At 47.6% G+C, this 21,149-nt stretch overlaps 1 protein-coding gene across 1 annotated transcript; it reads left to right on the plus strand.

Moving 5' to 3' along the window:
- The first annotated feature begins 19,499 nt into the window (after window positions 1-19,499).
- On the plus strand, window positions 19,500-20,591 carry LOC144108587 (kelch domain-containing protein 3-like). The gene has a single exon (XM_077641784.1). The coding sequence runs from the start codon at window positions 19,500-19,502 to the stop codon at window positions 20,589-20,591; it is 1,092 nt and encodes a 363-aa protein (XP_077497910.1).
- The last annotated feature ends 558 nt before the right edge of the window (window positions 20,592-21,149 follow it).

The following is a 21,149-nucleotide window of genomic DNA, read 5'->3' on the forward strand; positions in this document are numbered from 1 at the left end:
TGCAGGAATCCATCTAATAACAATAGTGTAGCCCTCCTCTCGCAGGCGTCGGGCTTCCGTTCGAATTGCGCTAAGAACGGCATAGTCTGCTCCCCCCGCGCGGCATGCGGTGTACGCTGCTTGCGAATCAGTGTAAACATGGTAGGTGCATGGAGCCGGATCCTGTCGATCTACTATTCGAGTAATGGCAAGGCGTATGGCAATGAGTTCGAGATTAGTGACAGTGTGTTCTTCGGAGAGCCGTTCAACTATTATGGTATCTGACTCAGAGTCGTGACAAGCTATTGCGGCGCCAAGTTGAAACTGAGCGGCGTCTGTATATAGTTGGATAGCCCCTTCCTGGGCTAGCTTGTGTGACATCTTCTCGTGACGTTTAGCGGCAGCTTTGCGCCTTTGGGGATTAGCTGAACTCATGTTCTTTGGTAGTGGCATACCCTCTACTAAATCGATTAGTTCCCATGGTGGGGCAGGAGACGACAGCAGCTCTAATTTGTCAGTGTTGTAGCCTAATGCCCGCAGGATCTGACGGCCAGCCGCCGTTGTGGGGAGACGGACACGCTGGGCTTGCAAGTGCTGCTCTGCCACATCCTGTAGGGCATTGATTTTGCTGCATGCGTGTAGGCCCTCTACTGGGCAGAACTGTGGTAGGCCAGGAACAAGGCGCATCGCCTTCCGATTGATTCGCTCAAGCTGAAGGCGTTGGGTCGCGTTAAGCCGCATGTAGGAATATGCATACATTATTTTTGATGTTATGTGTGCCAGGGGTATCTGACGAAGTCCCACCTCTTTGATTCCCCACCCACGAGCAGAGACGCGGCGCATAAGATATAAAGCCTGATGGCAACTAAGCACCGTGTTATGAATCCAGCTTTTGGCTCCTCCATCCTCGCCAATAAGCATTCCGAGTATACGGATTGTTTGTTTCCGGCAAATAACCGAGTCCCCTAAATGAAGAGAGATAAGATTTTGTTCGGCCTCGGCTTGCAGCCGCGGACCGTTTATGACAGCCACGTACTCGGTGTTTTCCGGAGAGGTTTTCATGCCACATTTGTTGATGTAGTCGTGGACGGCATTAAGGCCTGTCTGCAAGGCTAATTCCTGCTCCGCAGGGGACCCAGAATTGGTCCAGAGCGTTATATCGACCGCATACACGGCAAAATTAAGACCGGGTATCGACGTTAGAATTGGCGGAAGACCTGACATCGCGATATTAAAAAGAGCAGGAGATATGACGGCACCTTGGGGTACGCCGGTTCAGTTAGGTTGCCGTGCACCCTGAGTATCCCGAACCATTACCGAGAAAGTTCTGTACGCAAGAAACGCTTTCACGAAGCGGTCGAGGTTCCCTCTCACTGCCTTTATTTAGGCCCGCCCCGGGCACTGGTCGAATCTGCTCATCCTTTCAGAGCCCGGCACTTAGGCGCCCGTCCCTGCTTTCCGCGTTGTAGCGGACGTCGGCGCAGTCTTCGCTGGTGTCGGCGCAACCGGTTGACCAATTAGCTGAGCAATATGCCATCTCGAAGGTGATTGCCATTGGAAGATCCCGGAGTGTGGCTAGCAGCGTAACACGCTAGCGGCGGCAGGTGACCCGTAAAGAGCTGCGTTCAAATTTCGCATTGCTGACTACCGTAATCCTCCATAATGTTTTTAGTGATTTCAATGGTCGCCTTTATTGTGCAAAGTATGCTTAGATTCGGACATCTCGGCCAACACATATTTCGGTACACGGCTTTTCCGTAACTGCGAAGAAGGATTTAGCGAATGTTGTTGCGTGATGACCATATGCAGCAGAGGAAATCTTCGACACAGATGACCCATGGCCTGGGACAGCAGATCAAAACACAAGCGCGCACCGTAGCGTCATTGCCGTCCTAAACACTTCGTCGTCCTCCTAGCGCACGTAACAGTATGATAATTATTCGTTTAACTCTTAGGGCTCAATACAGAGGTTGCTCAAACGCAAATTTTTGAGTTTACCAGTTAAGTCAAAGTAAACTGCAAGGGAAGGTGTAATCAAATTAGTTTAAATAGCGTAGCTGCGGCTGATCCTGTACAGATATACTGACACGAGGATTGGAAGGAGAAGAAGAAAGAGATCGCAGCCTCTAGAAATAGACGACGCTGAAGTGTAGGTCCGTTTCTCTGGTGCCCTCGTTCAGCCGCTGCAGTTCCTTTTCAGTGTAACAACTGTTACACATCTGGTGGAGGTGCTGGGTACGCTTCCCGACCTGCGTACGCCTACGAGATGATAAAGACGGCACTCACACCGGTCCATCAGCGCCCAAGCCGCCGCCTCCGCGGTGAGACACCTGAGTTCGGGCCTCTTGACAACCCGACGAGGAAGACGCAGCCTCGACCGACGGTCCCACCGGAAATGGCCACAGAGAGTAGGTTACCGGCGCCCATCCTCTACCACACGCCGCGAACACCGCCATCTTTTCACGGCGACGTGTACGAAGATGCGGAAGACTGGCTGGACACCCTCGAGCGGGTCGCCCGCTACAACGGTTGGAGCGACGACCGTAAGCTCCATAATGTGTATTTTGCGCTCGAGGAGTCCGCTAGGACATGGTACGAGAACCACGAGAGCAACCTGTCCATCTGGGAGACATTTCGCCAAAATCTCATAGCTACAATCCCCAACGCGGACCGCCGGGAGAAAGCTGAAGCTGCGCTTCGCTCCCGTAACCAGCGGACTAACGAAAGCGTCCGCATGTATCTAGAGGACATGACGCGCCTCTTCAAGCGTGCTGACCCATCCATGGCGGAGGAGACGAAGCTTCGCCACCTCATGCGCGGGGTCAAGCAGGAACTTTTCGCCGGTCTTGTGCGCAGTCCACCGCGTACTGTTGCCGAATTCCTCACGGAAGTGACTACCATGGAGACGACGCTCCTGCAACGAGCCCGGCAATACAATCGGGATGTAAGCACGCTTGGGCCCGCTGTTTCTTCGATGCCGCTAGGGAGTGATGCGGCCGTTTTACGGGACCTAATCAGGTCGATCGTCAGGGAGGAATTACAAGCCCTCCAGCTGCCTCCCAGCGCGCCGTCTGTTACATCGCTGTCTGAAGTCGTCCGGAACGAGGTGCGCCTAGCAGCCCAGCAGCAACAACTGCCTGAGATCCCAAGACAGACTGAGGTCAGACCAACCTATGCATCTGTCCTCTGCCGGGCCCCAACGCCAGGCTACGACGTGAATACCGCGACTCACGCAGCGCAGGAGTCCGGTCTTCCCGGGTGCCTGCTCGAGCAGCTTATCAGCGGCCACGGAAGTGTGAAGTGTGGCGTGATGAGACCGGCGGCCCCTTTGCTACCACTGTGGTGAGGCGGGACATCTTTGCAGGGCCTGCCCGTACCGCTGAGTGGGTCTGCGTGGTTTCGCGCCCGACGACCCTTGCCCCCGGAATGGCGAACGACCTTTCGAAATTGAAGCTCATCTGTCGGCCTGTCAGAGGCCTGGGACATACGGTCGCTACGATCCTAGGTCGTCATCTCCGCTGCGTTACCGTTCCCCAAGCCCTCGCCGAGACGCCGGCTACCCTGAGTGGCGTTCTCTCAGTCCACGCCGGGAAAACTAATTCCAGCAGTCTCCGGAGGCAAGGCCGCTGCTGTCGGGAAAACTGAAGATCCTCCGCTGCCGATATACCGATACGCTGATTCCTCACCGGGGCAGGGTAGCGACAGCTTCCGACGCGCTACTTCTGATTTGCGTGTGACGATTGACGGAACTGACACCATCGCTTTACTTGATACTGGGGCTGACTATTCCGTGATGAGCCACACCCTCGCCCAGGAATTGAGCACAGTTTTTACACCATGGTTGGGCCCTAGCATTCGCACGGCTGGAGGTCACCTCATTAGCCCGGCCGGAAGGTGCACAGCCCGAGTCGGCATCCGCGGTTTCGTCTACGTGGGTCAAATGCAAATTATTGAGTTTACCAGTTAAGTCAAAGTAAACTACAAGGGAAGGTGTAATCAAATTAGTTTAAATAGCGTAGCTGTGGCTGATCCTGTACAGATATATTTGGGTATATTTGTCGCAAATTGGAAACGCGTCCCTGACTGCCGCAAGGGAACGCTATCGCGTGCAAGGTTGGGACAAGAGAACAAACACATCAAACAAAACAAAGCGAAGCCGTTTTTATAATTTAGAGAAAAAAGCCAATAAGAAACGAAAACACCAAGAAAAAAACGCGCACCCAACACTCTTACAACACTACAGATTAAACGAAAGCGTTCACCATATCTGCAGCGCCCCAGATGGAGCGGGGATGCCTTGCTGCCAGCACGAACGCGGGTTGATGGGCTGTAACACGTCGCTGGTGTTGCGTCGAAGGAAGTGGCGGAAGATAGCCAAGGTGGTAAGGAGCGCAGGGGAACACAGAAAGACGCCTGTGAACTCCAGTCAACCGCCCCAAGAACATGGCAGCGGCAGCAGGAAAAGCATAGTCAAGACTCGTCCACGGCCTCCCGAAACGCCGTAGGCTTATACAGGCAATCCAAAGAAGCCTCTCGGCAGCACGGACCCTCAGTCCATCGGCTGCCACCTCCAAAGTTGAAAGGGACTGCAGGAGGCTTGCGCCGATGATCCAAGGGAAGTCCCCGGCAGCACGAACCCAACGTCCGACGGCTGCCACCTCCGCGCTACAATGACACCGTCTCCGCTGCAAAGTCTCCCCTCGCATCTAGGTTTTCTGACACGTCAGCTCTCCGCTCCTCGTGTTCGCCGCGCTCTGCGTCGCAGTCGTCTCGCATACATTATTCGCGCGCGCACACGGGAAACGCTGGGCAGGCATGGGCAGCGCTCCATTGTCGACGCACCGCACTCAAAAATCCCCCTACGATTTGGTATGCACCTCACAATATAAACGAGAGGCATTCATCCTGCATTAGACGGAATGCGGCTGATGATAATGACGATTTATCTCTCAGCCAAAGTTTACAAGTCCCACCAAACACGCACTGCTCACTATTCAAGACAGGCCCGGCTTGGGAGCATGGGAAGAGGAGGCACATGAAGTGAGCGCTGAAGTTGTAGGCGGTCGAACTGGATCTGGCGGCCATGTCTAGCTCGGAGCCACAGCAGCCGACGGTAGCCGCGCACCACAGCTTTCAACCTCGGCTGCGCAAAATCAAAGTGCACGATGGAGGCATACTGGACAGGGCTGCAGACGTTGGGGAGGGCGGGGGTGACTGGGAGAGCAAATTTATTAATGCGAAAGCATTACTAATCTATGTCGGTTGCTGGCGTTTCCGCAAAAATTGGACGCAAAATGTGGAAGCAAAATGCGCCGCACGATATGGCGTCGTCAGCTTGTGTATAGAATTCGTGATTGAATATATATGACAACTGGTATATAAATAGCGTGTGAGATCATTGTCATGATCATGTGAGTTATTGTCATTAAGTCGTGAGTCCAAAGTCATGAGTCATGACCGGAATAATCAATGTGGTCATGACCGGAGTCGTTACCTGAGGAAGGAACTGAGTTGTGGTCATCAGTCATGATCATTCGTCGCGGACACAAGTAAGCCACAAAGAATGCTGTGTCATTGTTCACAAAATGGTCACAAAAAGTGCTGAGTCATGGGTCACAAAATGGGTTACAAAACGTGTTGAGTCATGGGCCACGAAATGGGGCACGAAAAGTGACGAGTCATGTGTCACAAAATGCTTCACAAAAAGTTTAAGACGAGGTGGAGGTGTCCACCGAGATGCCTAGATCTGAGACTTACTGCACCCTTTCGTATCTTCATAAACGACTCCTTTCCCTAAATTTTTTTAATTTTGTTTTTATTTAAAAATACTGCGCTCTAGGAGGAGAGGCATAGCAGCAGTGGGTACATACATTAGTAAAAACAAACATGGGTAGCATAGAAATAGATAATATACAAGTATTAAAAAAAGATCAACAGGTCAAAATTGTTAGGCAACTGAACAACCAACTCTTCAATTGGCAACGAGCGAAGTGAGTCGTCCAATCGATTCCAAATTTCAGCAGTGAGCGGCAAAAAAGAATATGTAAAGCAGTCTATATGTGCTTTGAAAGTAAAAATGTTTAACGAGTGGTTCCGTCGGGTTGCACACGCGCTTGAGGACACAAATGTGGAGGGTGTCTGAATGCAAGATGACGTGTGAACGATCTTGTGCAGCATGATAATGCGTTCACGTGTGCGCCTATGTTCCAACGTTTGCAAAGATAAAGTGTTCATATGTGAAGAAGGTGAAATGTTGCGATCGTACCGGCCGAAAATGAATCATATTGTTTTTTTAACTGAGTCTAAACGGTCAATATTGTGCGCGTGATGAGGGGACCAAACAGTTGAGGTGTACTTCAGGATCGGTCGAACTAATGTTCTGTAAGCAGTTAATTTACATTCCTTCATAGCATTTTTTAAGGTTCCTTTGAGATAGCCAAGTTTGCGAAGTGCTTTTCCAGAAATGTTATTATTATGAGCTTTCCATTTTAAGTTATTAGAATGGCAATAGCGATGGCAAAGACGCCAGGATCACGACTTTCGGCGGCGTCCCACAAGCTGCTGAAAACTTCGGGGCGCATGGCCCTTCAGTGCGCAAACTGAAGCCAGCACTTTTCGGTTTCGCTTAATAACAGACAGCGAGAGTTCGCGCTGTCTCAGCTTGCTTCCACTTAACATGCTGATTATTATGATTGTCACGATGTAACACTTTCACATTTTCAATCCTGATATGTGTCGCATAAATTCTGAGAAAGCCTTTAGTCGGCTCAGCGTAACCGGACTGTTCCAGTGAAGGAGCAAAGCGGTAGAGATAAAAAGATGTGTTCCTGCCATAAGTATTCAATACTTAAGCATTTATTTTATGTTTTTTATTCTTTCATTTTTCATATACTGGCTCAAAGAAAACCAGCGACAAGATTCGAAAAGTTACTTTGAAACCCGCACCTTCCGTTTACACCAGTTCACGAGCCATGGGCTCGCCTAGCGCATTAAGATTAGTCAGAACCGAATCGTATAATTATTCGTGGCCAGAACAAACCTTAGATATGCGACACTTTGAATAGCGCTGTAGTACCAAAAATATGATATTGAGCCTTTAAAGGCGATAGCCCTTAATTGCTCCTACGCGAAGTGAACGTCCGTCGATTACATCGCCACCTAGGTCACGTGTCATTGTCATTTCACGTGATATTAAGGTCACGTGACGTTATAATCACCTAGAGATGTATAATTTGAGTAAAAATTGCAAACGTATTTCGCCTTCCCGCAGTTATCTAAGCGCCTCCAACGAAGTTTTTTTTTTTTAGCGTAGCGCGTCAAGGTGTGGATTTATGTCCCGAAATAATGTTTTCACAGAGCAAAAAAAACCATAGGTGCGGTTCTTCAATAAAAAAATTCTCGCTAGCAAAGAAGGGGGCAAGGTGCCATCTTTTTGCTTTAAATATCACCCTGAACGCTGCTCAAGTATGGGTTGCTCGCCCACTTAACACAGAGGAAGTGAAGCAGGAAAAAAAAGTCAAGGCCAGCAGTTCAGCAAAAAAAAGGAAACAATTTTCAACACTGTACCAACGCGGTATATATAAGTGACATGCAGAGTGACGACCACGCGAACGGTGGTGGGCTTGCCGAGCATGGTGCTCCAATATCACGGAACAGTGAGTTTGCCCGCGAGAGTAATATCTTTGTTACTACTAAAATAAAGTGAAAAAATCTAGTGGGTGTTAGATATTTAGAGGGAAAATATTGCAAACAAATAAAAAGTACTTTCACTTCATACTTGAGTTTGTTTTATATATCATTTGCAGACCTACCCATGAGTGAGGCAGAAAAATGTATTTATTGCTCGAAAATTAAAATTTTGTCGATCCAAGTGGTTGTGTTACGACTCCAGTAAACCCGCGGTCTTTTCATTCCCGGCCGGCCGACACCACGAGCTTGAATTGATCCTGCGGATTACAACAGGACTTCCTCGGCAGTCTGTGCGGGATGAAATTGGGGTGCTTGCGGATTGCCGTGACGTTCGTGCTCAGTTACGTAAACTGCATTCAAGTTATAAATTTGGAGACTGTTGATAAAGGCGCATGCACCTTGTAGGAAATTTAGTAAAAAAGAAATATTAACAAAAATCTATAGATGGAACAGTTCACTTAGACGAAAAAGAAACAGAAAAAACGCTTAAGCCGGAATAGTGACATAGGCGGTCGCTTTTTATACCGCTTCTAGATGCACCGCCATCCGTAAGCACTATAAGTAAGTGTCAGGGAACTCCTGTGAAACGTATTAAAGGATGAAGATATCAGTCATGAGATAATTAATATCCTATAGGAATATACCGAGATAATAAAGCAGAAAATATCTGGAAAATGATAAAAATAAGACAACTGTCGATGTACACAAATGAATAAGGCTGGGTAGCGCTCTATCTCCGCTACTGTTTCTGCTTTGTGAGAAGCACGCACACAAGGCTGTAATAAAGTAATCTAGGTTATAATTTGTTGTACATATTAGGTGGAAAGGTCATTGAGCGCTGGCTTTCAGGCCTATTGTATGCAGTAACAATGTACTGTCAAAAGATAGCCAGGTAGATTTGCAGACAGGGGGTAATTCTTGTGAAGACGAACGAGACGCTCGAAGTGCCATTTCAAGCGCAACTAACTCAGGCGAGAAGATTCTCAACGATACCGCTGATCATGTCTCAATATACAAGGCCATGAATTATCCACGGTGGCCGAATACAAACATCTCGGGGTATGAGTAAACGAAGGAAACGAAGGAAAAGTACGAAGAGTCTATGAGGGCAAATAAAGGGCAAAGAGCTGCCGGGATAATGAAACATAGAACGCTATGGGTGTACAACTAATATGAATCGCTAAGAGCTATTCGAAAACGAATAATGGTTCTGTGCTTAAAAGCAGAAATTCAGTCGAAATCAGAAGTAATTCATAGAGCTGTTTTAAAACTGGCTCTAGGGGCCCGCGGCAAGACCACAAACGAGGCAGCACAAGGAGATGTGGGCTGGGCATCTTTCGAAACACGGAAAGCTCAGTGTGAAATCATCTCTTTGCCATCGCACATCGAAACTTCTTATTCGCTTGGCCGCCACGTAACGTTTGGTTGGAGGTGCGGGTTCCACATCGTCATCCTGGTCTTCAGAGCATCGCCGCTTCTGCTCTGTTTTGCCGTTGCCAGAGGTGACCTGGACTCCGCCTCTCGGCTCGGCCCCAGCTCGACCTGATCAGAAGCAAACTGCTGTTTTCCTCCACCCTATCCTCAGCCCCGACCACAAGACACTACGACCAGGACCAGATGCACTGTGAACCAGCGACGACACGAACCAAGACGGCATCCTCGCCCAAGCTATCAGGCGAGTCCATATCTCTGTACTATAGGCTCTGGATGACCGACCGCTGGACCTGAATCTCCAGAGGCAACCGTTCAACAGATCATCTCGTTCATTTTGGTTGAAAGCCTTTCATTTTCTTCTATCCTTTCTGATCATGTTCATCATCAACTCACCATTCTGATCATGTTCATCATCACCTCACCATTCGGAATTCACGCAAACGATCGGGACGATCATTTGGAGGACCCGGGTAATGGTAGAAAGGCGAAGAAGAGGGCAGTTATGCCGGACGGAGTGTTCGCGCTAGGCCCCGCAGCCATTAAATCATATTTTCTTCTGTCATCATGTCGTCCTGTTACTTGGCTTGCCACCCCGTATCAATATTATGTAAAGAACGCCCGAGGAAATTACACGATAACAGTTAGGCAGCTAAGGTGTTTAAATACTTATACAGAAAGAGCGTTGACACACAATGGCGAGATCAACTAGCAAACGAACCAGTAAGTAAGCAGGACGCAAGGACCGACGAAGAAAGGCGACCGGTAAAATATGAGGAAGTAAAAACTCTATTTATTCAATGGAAAATAAGCATACTGTAGAACTATATCGATACCAGGAAAAGCAGATCAGGAAGGAAACGTTCTATGATAAGAGTCAGTGTCCTACTCTTTGAAGCGAGCTCAGGGTCTCTTGGAACGCGTAGCTACCAAGAGAATTTTAACGAAGAATATGACACGTGTGGCTATGTGAGGTCAAACTGCAAAACAATTCAAAATCTCATACGCCTTCCTATTACAAGATACAAAGTTGCCTCGTTGAATGCGGCTGACTCTTTGCCTGTCTGCGTGATTGTGACTGTAAAACGGCAAGAAAATTTTAAATGTAGAGAATATAAAATGGTGATTTCGAAAGTAGAGAGCTATTAAGAATATTATTAACATTATTGAAAGTTGCAGAAACTGTCGTTAGCAGTGTTTCTACAATGATAATAATATAAATTAAATTATTGATAAACAACATGTTTTCCAGAAGAAGCGAACGAACTCATTCTGCGCTATGAGAAATAAAACAGAAAATGACAGAGAACATTGCAAAATAAGCTTATAACTCGAGGAATGTTTTTATGTGGGCGCAAAGAATTTGATTCTGTTTAAATCATAGTATTTTACTAAAGAAATTAAGTTGCTATGGAATAAGAATTATGCTGTAACTTTTCAAAAGCTACCCAAGTAACCGGCTCCGCTTCACGAAAATCAATAAAATAAGTTCCCACGCGGGCCTTGTCACCACCAGTGTAACCTAGCTGTCTATTTTGCGACCACATCTGTTTCTGCTTTGCATAAACAATATAGTAAATTCACTTCATTCCAATAACATTATGATCTAACTTATTCTTCGGTTGCGAAAACTCTCAGCTCTTGCAGGAGACGCCAAACGCTTGGCTACAAGAACTTTTGTTGTGGCTAAGATCAAATGCAATAACAATAAACGTGGTTAAAACCAAATACATTCTGTTCAGAGCAAACAACGTGACAGTAAATAGCCTGCTCTCTGTCTCATTTCAAAAGGGCTGCCTCACTCAATTTTTTCGATTACATTATTAAGCGTGACGATTCAAGAGCATCTTCTTTGGATGACCCACAAGGAATACATTCGCCCAAAGGTCACTCGATCCCTAGAGAGCAGTAAACAAATTCAGAAACTTGTTACAGGAGAAAGTAAAATTACGAATTTCTTCCTCCCTTTTCCATTCTTACAAGTATTGTGGCTTACTTGTATGGGGTACAACGACTTTCACGAGCAAAAAAGCAGAGGGATGAGTAAAATACTGGACGTAAAGAAAGACATGCTAATTGGCACATGGCACTTGAAAGAAAGAGAAGAGGAAAGAAAAGAGGCAGGGCTGGTAGTGGTATCTTCGAAAGAGATGGAGAAGACGAAGACGAAACCGAAAGAAGGCGGAAGAATAAGAAAATGAAGTGGACGTATAAAAGGAGGGGTGGCGGCGCTTCACGTTTATGGGAGGTCGCTCTAGTGTTACATGGTCAATTTGATCTCTCAACCACGCAAAGCTCCAACATTTCTTTTCCTTCCTTCTCTCTTGTGTCTTCTTCAGCAAGCGGAAATCGATACTGCTTGACGTTAACTGGTGGATGCCTGCTGAGTCGCAGTCTACAACTGATAGCATTAGTCCGCCCGGGACGGTCTGAAAAAAATGTCGGAATACCGCTGAAATATTTTCTTTTTCTCTGACATCTTCTGTTCATCTAAGTCTGGATTTATGGTCACCGTCTCCCAGCCCCTGGTGTTAAACGGGGGGAGACTGTCTACATCTTCCTATTAATGAATCACACTGCACGCCATTCCGGCGCCACATCTTCGTTCTTCATATTTCTTGATCAGGCTTACGTGAAATAATTTTTTCTGATTCTTAACCAGAGGTTCATAACAAAAGTCATTCTTGCGTTGTGTCACTAAAGCGGCCCGTTCTACAATATAAACAGGTTGTTGTGTTCAGTAAGAAGCAGTATTGACACCTTGTCGCCAGGCTTCAGTGACCGCGCTTTTGCGTTTTTGTCCTACATCTTCTTACATCTTACCATAGCTTACTCTTAGTTCTTATGCGCGATTTTGCAAGTCTTTGGAGTCTTTCTTTCAACTGAAGCACGTAGCTGTACGTAGTCTATAAAACTCTTTCAACGATTTGTTGCTCTTGTTGCTCTAAATCTCTTTGAGGATTCCCAAGGGACGCACTCTTCGTCCATACAACATTTCAAAAGAGTAGAAACCAAGGCTCTCCTGCGGAACACCACGATAGGCGAACATGAGTGCGAGGAAATACCTATCCCAGTCCTTAGCATTTCGTGGCACATCTTCCTCATCATGGAGTTGATAGTACCATTGAACCTTTCTACCATACCATTCGCCATGAAGTGATACGGTGAAGTGAATAAGTGCTTAACAACGAGCAGGCGATCGATCTCTTTATTAATTTCAGAGGTAAAGTTGGATCCACGATAACTAAGCATCACATCTGGTGCCCCATAACGCCAGAACTAGTCAAGCAAAGCTTCTGCCACCTGCACCCTAACAATAATCTACAAATGTCCTGCTTCCGGGAACCTCGTTGCAATATCCACTAGAGTGAGTATGTGACAAATTATTTTATCGGACGCCGGGGTTATGGGTCCATTAACGTCCACAGCTACTCTCGAAAGCGGCACTTGCAGGACTACGATGATGACGAGGTTCCAGTTGACGTAGCACACGTGCGCCGGGAACTGGATGCATGTGACCTACACGCAGGGAGCTGCACCCGGACACCGGCCTCTTTGCCATGCTCACCCGCGGGGAACAGTCTCACCAGGTGGAAGAAGTACTTCACGGTGACGTCATTGTGATCTGCCTGAAAGAAACTGCGGCGCACTCACGGCGGCCAACGTGGCGGGATCGAGGACTCAGCAGGCCGCCTCCAGTCTCATGGCTGACAGCTCGCCGTGCATTACATCACGTCCTACTTCAGGTGCTCCAGGCCTGCAGCGTGGAGGCAAACATCCCAAGCAGCACAGGTAATTGACCCAGCATTGGTACCGTATTGGCAAAGGCCGGCCCTTTAAAGAACCAGGATGGGACCATCCTGTTGCTATATTGGGCCGATGACCTGTGCTGCTTGGATTGCGTAGCGCGCTAAACCTGCACTGCGGGTGGTATGCGCTACAAAAATTAAACAGTGCATTTCTAGTGTGGACACAGTGTATCTGATAAGACTTTTCTTAGTTCTCATAACTGCAATCATTGAAAAACAAAACGCATGCGCCAGCCAGTAAAGAAAGAGTAAATCCCTGATCAACAAACAGTTTGTGCAAAATTGAACACAGAAAAGTCAGTTGAATTTTAAGGGAACATGCAAGCTTAAGACCTTGTGGGTTGTGCTGAAGATAGGGGTCGGTGAACTCACACAAACTGAATGAAATACCATAAGCTCTCGCTGTAAGACGAAAGCTAACACTTACTTTCAGCTTCTTCCCGTGGTTCCTTCCAAGCCAGAACACCTTATAGCAAAGGTCCACCAGTGTACTGCCCGGCGTGCATGAGTCTAGGCTGGTGCTATTAGCTGGAGCAGCAAAATTCTATTCGACGCACTCTTATTAGCTTTTACAATTCGGAAGTTGCTTTCGAATTTCCTTAATCAACTCATCTCACTTTTAACTCACCCCATGCGTACGCCACGTCGTCTGTCTATTTCTATTAGCGTTGAACGCCTTCGTGCTTGTACTAGCGCTTTAATAAGCTTTTCTTTCTGAGTAGAATCTGCTGCCCCAACCATTTACTAATGAACGCAAAGCACTCAAATTTAAGACAATTTTGATGAACCATATTTCCTGACTGGCTATTCATTGCTCCCAATTATATTCTTTTTATCCGCATTAGAGTTGTATGAAAACATGACAATTGATGATATTTAAAAATTGCGTTCCGTTGTATTCTACTGATATTTGCTCTACATCGATTTCGTGTTCGCTCAACCCTTATCGAACACCCCTACAAAGGCACTTAAAGGGGCCACGGCAGTCTTTTTTTTTTGTGTACAGCGTGATTATTGCATTGAATTCACAACGTGTCAAATTTCATATTCCACGAAGTTTTAATGTAAGTATTGTTAAAACAAACTTTTTTTCAATTTTTTGCGAGCAGCTTGCTGACCTAGCAACCTCTGAATGCTGACGTCACAAGGGCATACTCGCTCCGCGTCGTCTGCTCTGAGTTGTTCGCTGCGTTATGTGCTTCCACGCACATTGAGGAAGATGGCCGCACCATTTCTATAGCTTTGTGAAATAAAACGCAATTTGCAAAGTTTTATTTTCGGAAGCCTTCAGCACATTCCGCTAGCGTAGTGAGCCTTGGGAAAATAGACTTGTTCGTAGCTCCAGTCTTGGGATTGCGGAAACCGAAATGGTTGAGCTTCTACTGTATTATTTACACTTAGAAGCCTATTATTCGTATGTTATTGGTGTGCTCGCTTTAGCAGCCGACTGCTCAAGTAAAAGTGGCACGTGCAGTGCGTGCCTTTGCCTGTATGCGCCGTGAAGGAAGTAACGATGGCCTTCTGTCGCTGGTTACCAAGTTCTTGCCCGGTATTACTCGGTTGGTTAAACAAACTTAATTTACCACAAGGTGGCATTATAGTGTAAAGCTTGCACGAAGAAAGCAGCACAAAAATGTGCCGAATTAGAAAGCTTCGCAGCTGCATGCGCGCTTGAGTAGCTATGTGGCGTGCGTCATTCGAATATACGTTGTTTGCGGCTGGTAGAGACCTCTTGCAAAATCAAGCCGCTGGAAAAACTCTACGCAACTCGAATCTTTCGCGGTCCGCATCAACACATAGCCGGGGCCGCCTTCATTTAGCCCCGCAGGCGCGCGACTCCTCCTGCTCGCATGGTTATACTGGCCGTTTTTTTTTTTTTCTGCTGCTTGCACTTGGCAGGCAAACAGCTCACGTATTCGCTAAACGAGTGTTTCGAGACAATAGTGCACCGTTTACTATTTCCTGAGCGTGCACGAATTTCCTCTAAGAATGCGACGCTTAAGAATACTGCAGCACCGCGCTGAGGTAGTTTACATACCTGTGCACTAACAGCACTGCTCGATCCCATGGCACAAAACGCAACATAGGCTCTGCTTATATTTAACGTTTACTGTTTCTCGCAGTTTTACTCCTTTAAACACAATTCCAACAATGCAGTAAGCGCCAATGATAGACCACCTGCCTAAGAAACGCTTCAAGACCACGGCGCTTCCCGTAATTGCCTCTGCTTCCACCGATGTCACCAATACTTCATGCTAAATTTCATTATTTAGAAATGCGTTCAGTTACAATTTACATTTAAAAAAACAACCCAGTCTGTTCTCCATAGTGCAACGGCTGTTGCCACTGCCTACCTTCAGCACATGCTCTGCAGACCGGAACACATCGGCACTTCCCCTTTAGTGAAGGCTCATCCTGCGATATGAGCAATCGTCCATATGAGGTTGCTGTACCCAGAACTACGCTCGACCGCCATTTGACTGCGCTAAATGTTGTGAATTTCCTCTCCGCAATCGCCGAAATCGCACGCACCAATCCTACTGACTTCCTATACGCCTCGTCACAAAATGGGCCGGAAGCCCACCGTCTACGGACATTTCACAGTCTGCAAAAATATCACCGGTTATTTCTCTTACAATGTATAGATATGAAATGCAGGCGGTCGTTTTGCTTTTTTCTGTACAAATAACGTAGACACAAGCGCAGTTTTCCAGACCATCGCCTCACCGGGCGGGAGAGAGAGAAAAACATTTATTGAAATCTCAATGAGATTAGCGGTGGGCCGTAGTCTTCATCGTTGACGTCTGGCCTCTTCGGAAGGTGCGGCGCCTATTCCAGGGCTGCGCTGAGTATTGCTGCTTCGCATGCGTGCTGCATAAGGGCCCTTTGGGCTGTGAGCTCCCTGCTGGTGAGAAGACCCTCCAATTGCTCCGCACTAGGGGTTTTGAGTTTATGGAATGCATAATTGCGTTTGCACTCCCGTGTCATATGGTATAGCGTGGGGGTTGCCCCGCACCACGGGCATGTGTCCCTCAATTGTGTAGGGTGCATTTTGTGTAGAATGTAAAGGTTGAAGAATGTTCCTGTTTGCAGTCTCCGCCAGTTCACTGCTCCTTGTTGTGTTAATGAGTTGTGTGACGGAGGGTACTTGAGCCTCGGTCCTCTGTAGCAATTTAGCAGCTCCGCATATACTGGCTCCACTGTGGTAGGGTTCTCTAGGGTCTCCAACAGCTCAGCTCGGAACGTGATCTCGGAAACTAATCTGTCCACCCTTGAGTTGCCCTCTATCCCCGCGTGTGCCGGTATCCAGAGCATCTTGTGGGTTACTTTTTGGCTAGGGGGCTCTGTTTCGAGGAGTGTTCTTAGGGCCGCCTTGCCGACTCTACCTTGCGCGTAGTTCCTGCATAAGGATTTCGAGTCTGGTAATATGGTCAGTGATTTGTTTCTCCTATAGCCTTCGGACGCCGCTACCGCAACGCTGACTTCCTCCTCAACTGCTACCGTGTGGCCCCGTAAGGTTGCGTATTTGATCGGTTTGCCGGCGTAATCCACGACTGCCGCGGCGGCATTGATTACTCTTCTGCGTTTATGCTACGGATAAAGCGCTGCATTCGTGTAAACCGTGTTTTCTACGGAAGCTTTCGCTCGGCTTCAAGCCCGAGCGACACTGTCACGCGGTGTTTTGCCCACGTCGCTTTCTTCACCGCTTGGTTCTATGCGCAGACACCCAGTGAAAGCACATCTTCGCTGGTGCATGTACTTACGTCGCGTATGTCACCTTGGCTAGCGAATGATCGAGGTTTCCCATTAAGTTTTTAAATTTTTAAGTTTACAGAACATTATAGCAACTAGATTAGAGGAAAATATATTAAAGGTGAAATCCAGTTATTCTTTAGCCGCATTCTGTTAAGGGTGGATTCTTATGGCTGAGGGAATGCTCATTTAAGTGCGTGACTTCATTTTAAAATTTAAATGAACAACGAGTGAGCAAACAACTGTGAGCCGTAAACGATACGCTCGCGCATGGCCTGGAGGGCTGTTTTGCGTGATATCAGCGACTACGCTGCTCTTGGTCTTTGCGCGCGGCCGCGCTGTGCCAAACAGGCATCGGTGACACATGAAAAATACTAACCACAAATTTACAGTTGTTTGGCCATGCACTTCGACAGTGCAAATGACGTCTGCACAGAATACTTTACTAAAAATGAGTCGTTTCCCCGTGAGCGTAAAGTGAACAAGGTAACGAAAGCCTCAGGGTGCTTGCCAACGTTTCGCCAAGAGGTCTTCTTCTCGTCTGGCCTGAGCGTTAATCACAGGCGGGGCTTCAATAGGGTCATCCTTCCGAGAAGGAAGGCCCTGTGAAGAGGAGCAGGGTGTTAAGTGGGAATGGTGTTAGGATGGGGAAGGTGAACCTTGTCCAGGCATGATGGCGGCTAAAGAGAATTAAGCGGTTAATTAGCGCTAGGTGGTTACGAGGGCACATATTTTGCAGAACTTCATTTCTCAGGGCTGCGTTTTACAACGAACTTTCTGGCTGATATCCATACCCTGTAGCAGGTAGGGTATGTGATAATCTGTATTAGTATTACTCTGCTGAAATGCGTGTAATCTCTTATTAAACAGACAAATTAGGAAGCACCACCCGTTGAACCACCGGGCGTGTTTAAAATTGTTATTTGGGATAAAAAATAACATTACATTAAATCGGCCTATCTTGTTCTTGCGTTTATTTTTTCATTTACATGAACAATAATGTAGAGGTTGGTGCTGCATAGTGGCTCCGAATACTCCTTTTCTCCAATTCATAGCAACCACTTAGTCCGACGATGTACAGTTCGACATAACAGCACATATAAAACAAAGTAGGACCGTTAGGAGAAGAAACATTAACGACCGAACAAAAACGCCTTGTATGTTAAGAGAACAGTACACAATACAATATACATAAGAGATATTAATAAACAAGGACAGAAGAAAAAATATGCTTATTGTAAGTGCACACAATAATAGTAAATAACAACGCTATTAAAGAACTCACTCACAAAAAAAAGCAGAAAACGGAACAAAACTGAGTCTGTTTGAAGGAAACACAACAAAAGCAAATAACAAAGATATTGAAGCACTCACACACAGAGAGGCTAGAGCTCTAGCATTGACCCCAATTCTACTAAGCTAGTATTCCCAAGGATGCCGCGGTCCTCATATACATGAACAAATAGCAAGGTTGGCGCAACAGGTCGAGAAGCGAACATGTTTATGGCTCTCAACGCAGTAATCGGCGCCATGAAGGCGATGCAGCACCGCACATCAGATTTGATAACGCTAGCAAACTTACCCTTACCTTGTCACGAAGAACAGATTGCTCCAAAAGGGAGCAGGCTCACGCCGGGCTGCTCGCTGAGGAACGGAGGTCTTTCCAGGTGAGTACAAAGAGCGTTGCTTTGATGCGGGGAGCGAAGAGACGTGCACTCCAAACAACGCGCTCCATATTGGTGACGCCAAGTACAGCATAGCCAAACTTTTCCTCCTTCATGACTATAGCCATGTTATAGCCAAATCAAGCCGCCAAATGTTAAATCGCGCATCGATAAATAGAAGGAAGGTAGGAGCGTCTCCTTCGATGTGGGGTGTTCGCAGATGCTTTTACGCTCTTTATTTGCTCGCGTCAACGTTGCTAGACTGTGGAAGGAGAAAATACAGAACGAATACGGACAAATCTCCTCCGTTTTCGCCTAACGCCAGATGTCGTGACCTACTTAAGGACGATTCTGCCAAAATGTCACGGAATTTTTTTGCAGTGTGGTGTAGTATAGATCTTTGCCAACATGCCAAACCTTTAGTTCTCGCTCAAGGCTGACAGAACGGTTTCCACCTGTAACGGGAACTGTAGCGACAAAATTCGCTGCTCGCATGGCTTAATCCTCGCCTCTACGAGGTTTTCCTTAGGCAGCAGCGACACGTGCCCTTGTATCACGCGATATGGTCGATCTTCCCGCGCAGCGCGTTTGCTGCCAGGTTTTGGAACGCCTGTTACACACTACTTCGTAGCTCTGATGTTCATATTTTCCGATGACCTTCGTTGCACCTGAAGTTATCGATTGTCGCGAACTGTGCTCATCCGTCCCAATTGTTCTCCCACTAGAAATATTGAACGTGCACAGGACCCCAATTTCTGCGATATACAAAGTAATCAAACAAGATATACATTAATCAGGCAGCTAAATCTTTCTCTCGTGTCACTTCATCAGACCGATCGATGCGCTCGACTGATGTGAAGAGGAATAGGAAAAGTGTCACCCTCCCACGCGCATGCGCAAGCGCTGTCCACTGTGCAGTGTGTTTCATCTTGACTCGCACTATTCCCACGAGAGCTTTCTAACGCATCTTTCTCCTTTCTTTTTTGCGTGTAGCTATAAGCAGAGCCGACCACGCAATTATTCCGCCAGATGGCGCACGAGCAGCTCAATCTCCGAAACGAAGGACTGAAGAAAAGCGAGCAACGACTACCAGGTCGTATTTCAGCTTGCACACGATAGCTGTAAAGTAAGAAGGCCATATTTATATTTCGCAAGAACTGCTTGCCATTGCGAAATGTGGACGGTGAAGCTAAATGGAATTCCAGAAGGCCTCAACGACATGGCTGTCACTATCAAAGGGAAGGTCTACTCGTTCGACTCTTTTGGCGACAATATTTCTGACAGTGATGAAAACGCAAAGCACCTCATCGGTGTGTACACCTTCGACCCTGCATCGTACCGGTGGCACATCGTGCCAGTTCAGCCACTCCGTGAAGGTCAGCCGATTAATATTATGGGCCGCAGCGCTGTAGCCTACGGCCACTGCGCCTACCTGTGGGGCGGATGGAACAGCAGCCCAGTGAACAGCGTACACCGCTTCGATAGCGTTGCCATGACATTGAGTCGTCCAGAGGTGCGGGGCGAAGTGCCGAGGCCACACATCAGTCACTCCGCGTGCGTGCTGAGTCAACGGATGTACATTTTTGGAGGCCTGCAAACGAATTCATCGAACTGGGTACGTTTTCAGGACCTCGAGACCCTAGAGTGGTATCGCGTCCCTACCAGCGGAGAGGCCCCAACTGGACGCTACTGCCATACGGCGTCAGCCATCGGAACTCGCATGTACGTTTGGTGTGGCTACCTGGAGGCCTCAGTTAACAACGACCATTATGACAATTCCTTATATTATCTGGAAACCACCACTTCTACGTGGGTGCGCCCCCAAGTGCAGGGCATGGCCCCGGAGGGACGCGAGTGCCACTCTGCCTTCGTGTACGAGAGAGGGTTGTATATATTTGGTGGTTACAACGAACTGCGGGATACCTATTTTGCAGATATACACAAGTATGACCTTGAAAAGACATGTTGGGCTAAAGTGACACCATTTGGATCAGGGCCGTCTGCAAGACACTCGTCCGGCTGCATTGTACTTGGAGAAAGGGTGCTGGTCTTCGGTGGCCTCGGGCCTCTACCCGAACCTGAGGACAGAGAGCATATCGATGACAGTACTGAGGAGGAAGAGCTGGCAAATCTGCATGTGTTGCACTTAGCACCCACGCTGAAGAACTTGTGTGTGCTTGCTGTCATCGATGCAAGCCTCGATTTAGACGACTTACCCCCATTCATTAGAAACGAGATCAGCACTATCATATCACGGTCATCTTAACCGTCGGGTTGATGTTGCACGTCAGGCTAATGAAGGGCCTCGAAAAGAGCAACGATTGGCGGTGCGCTGGCTAAAATGAAAATTTTAACCTCTCTGTTTAGGCCGGAGAAAGAACTTCTTTTTTTCTTGCAAAACAAGGCCGACGTTGGAACCCCCCAGATGCAACCTCCTGTGTGCCGCTCGGGCCGGCCTCTGCAGCCCAGAGAGCAGTGAACGTGGTTTTTAGCTTTTGTGCGCCATCTTCAAGCGCATCAAGCTACTCGCAGTTGGTGTCTCATTGGCTAAAATGGGATGTCCGGTCACTTCTGTGTCGCCGGCAGCGATAGGGACAGCAAATTCACCTCCGCTGTACTTCACCTACCTCCGAAGGACGTCCACTTGCATTGCTGGACGTGCGCGCATTGATCCCACTAGATCCTCGGTCGGCTTCTGAACATACGTATTGAACAAAAACAGCAGTTTTCTTAGTCGACGCGCCCTCCCTGTTGCGCCGACATCGCGCAATGAGCGCCGGTTTCCGAGTGCGCATCGTTTTGGTTTGACACGGTGAAGGGCAGT

Source organism: Amblyomma americanum, chromosome 10 (assembly GCF_052857255.1).
Source record: "Amblyomma americanum isolate KBUSLIRL-KWMA chromosome 10, ASM5285725v1, whole genome shotgun sequence".
In the NCBI taxonomy this organism is placed as follows: domain Eukaryota; kingdom Metazoa; phylum Arthropoda; class Arachnida; order Ixodida; family Ixodidae; genus Amblyomma; species Amblyomma americanum.

Excerpts from the sequence above, each read along its gene's own strand:
- LOC144108587 (XM_077641784.1), top strand. The coding sequence starts at position 19,500 with ATGTGGACGGTGAAGCTAAATGGAATTCCAGAAGGCCTCAACGACATG.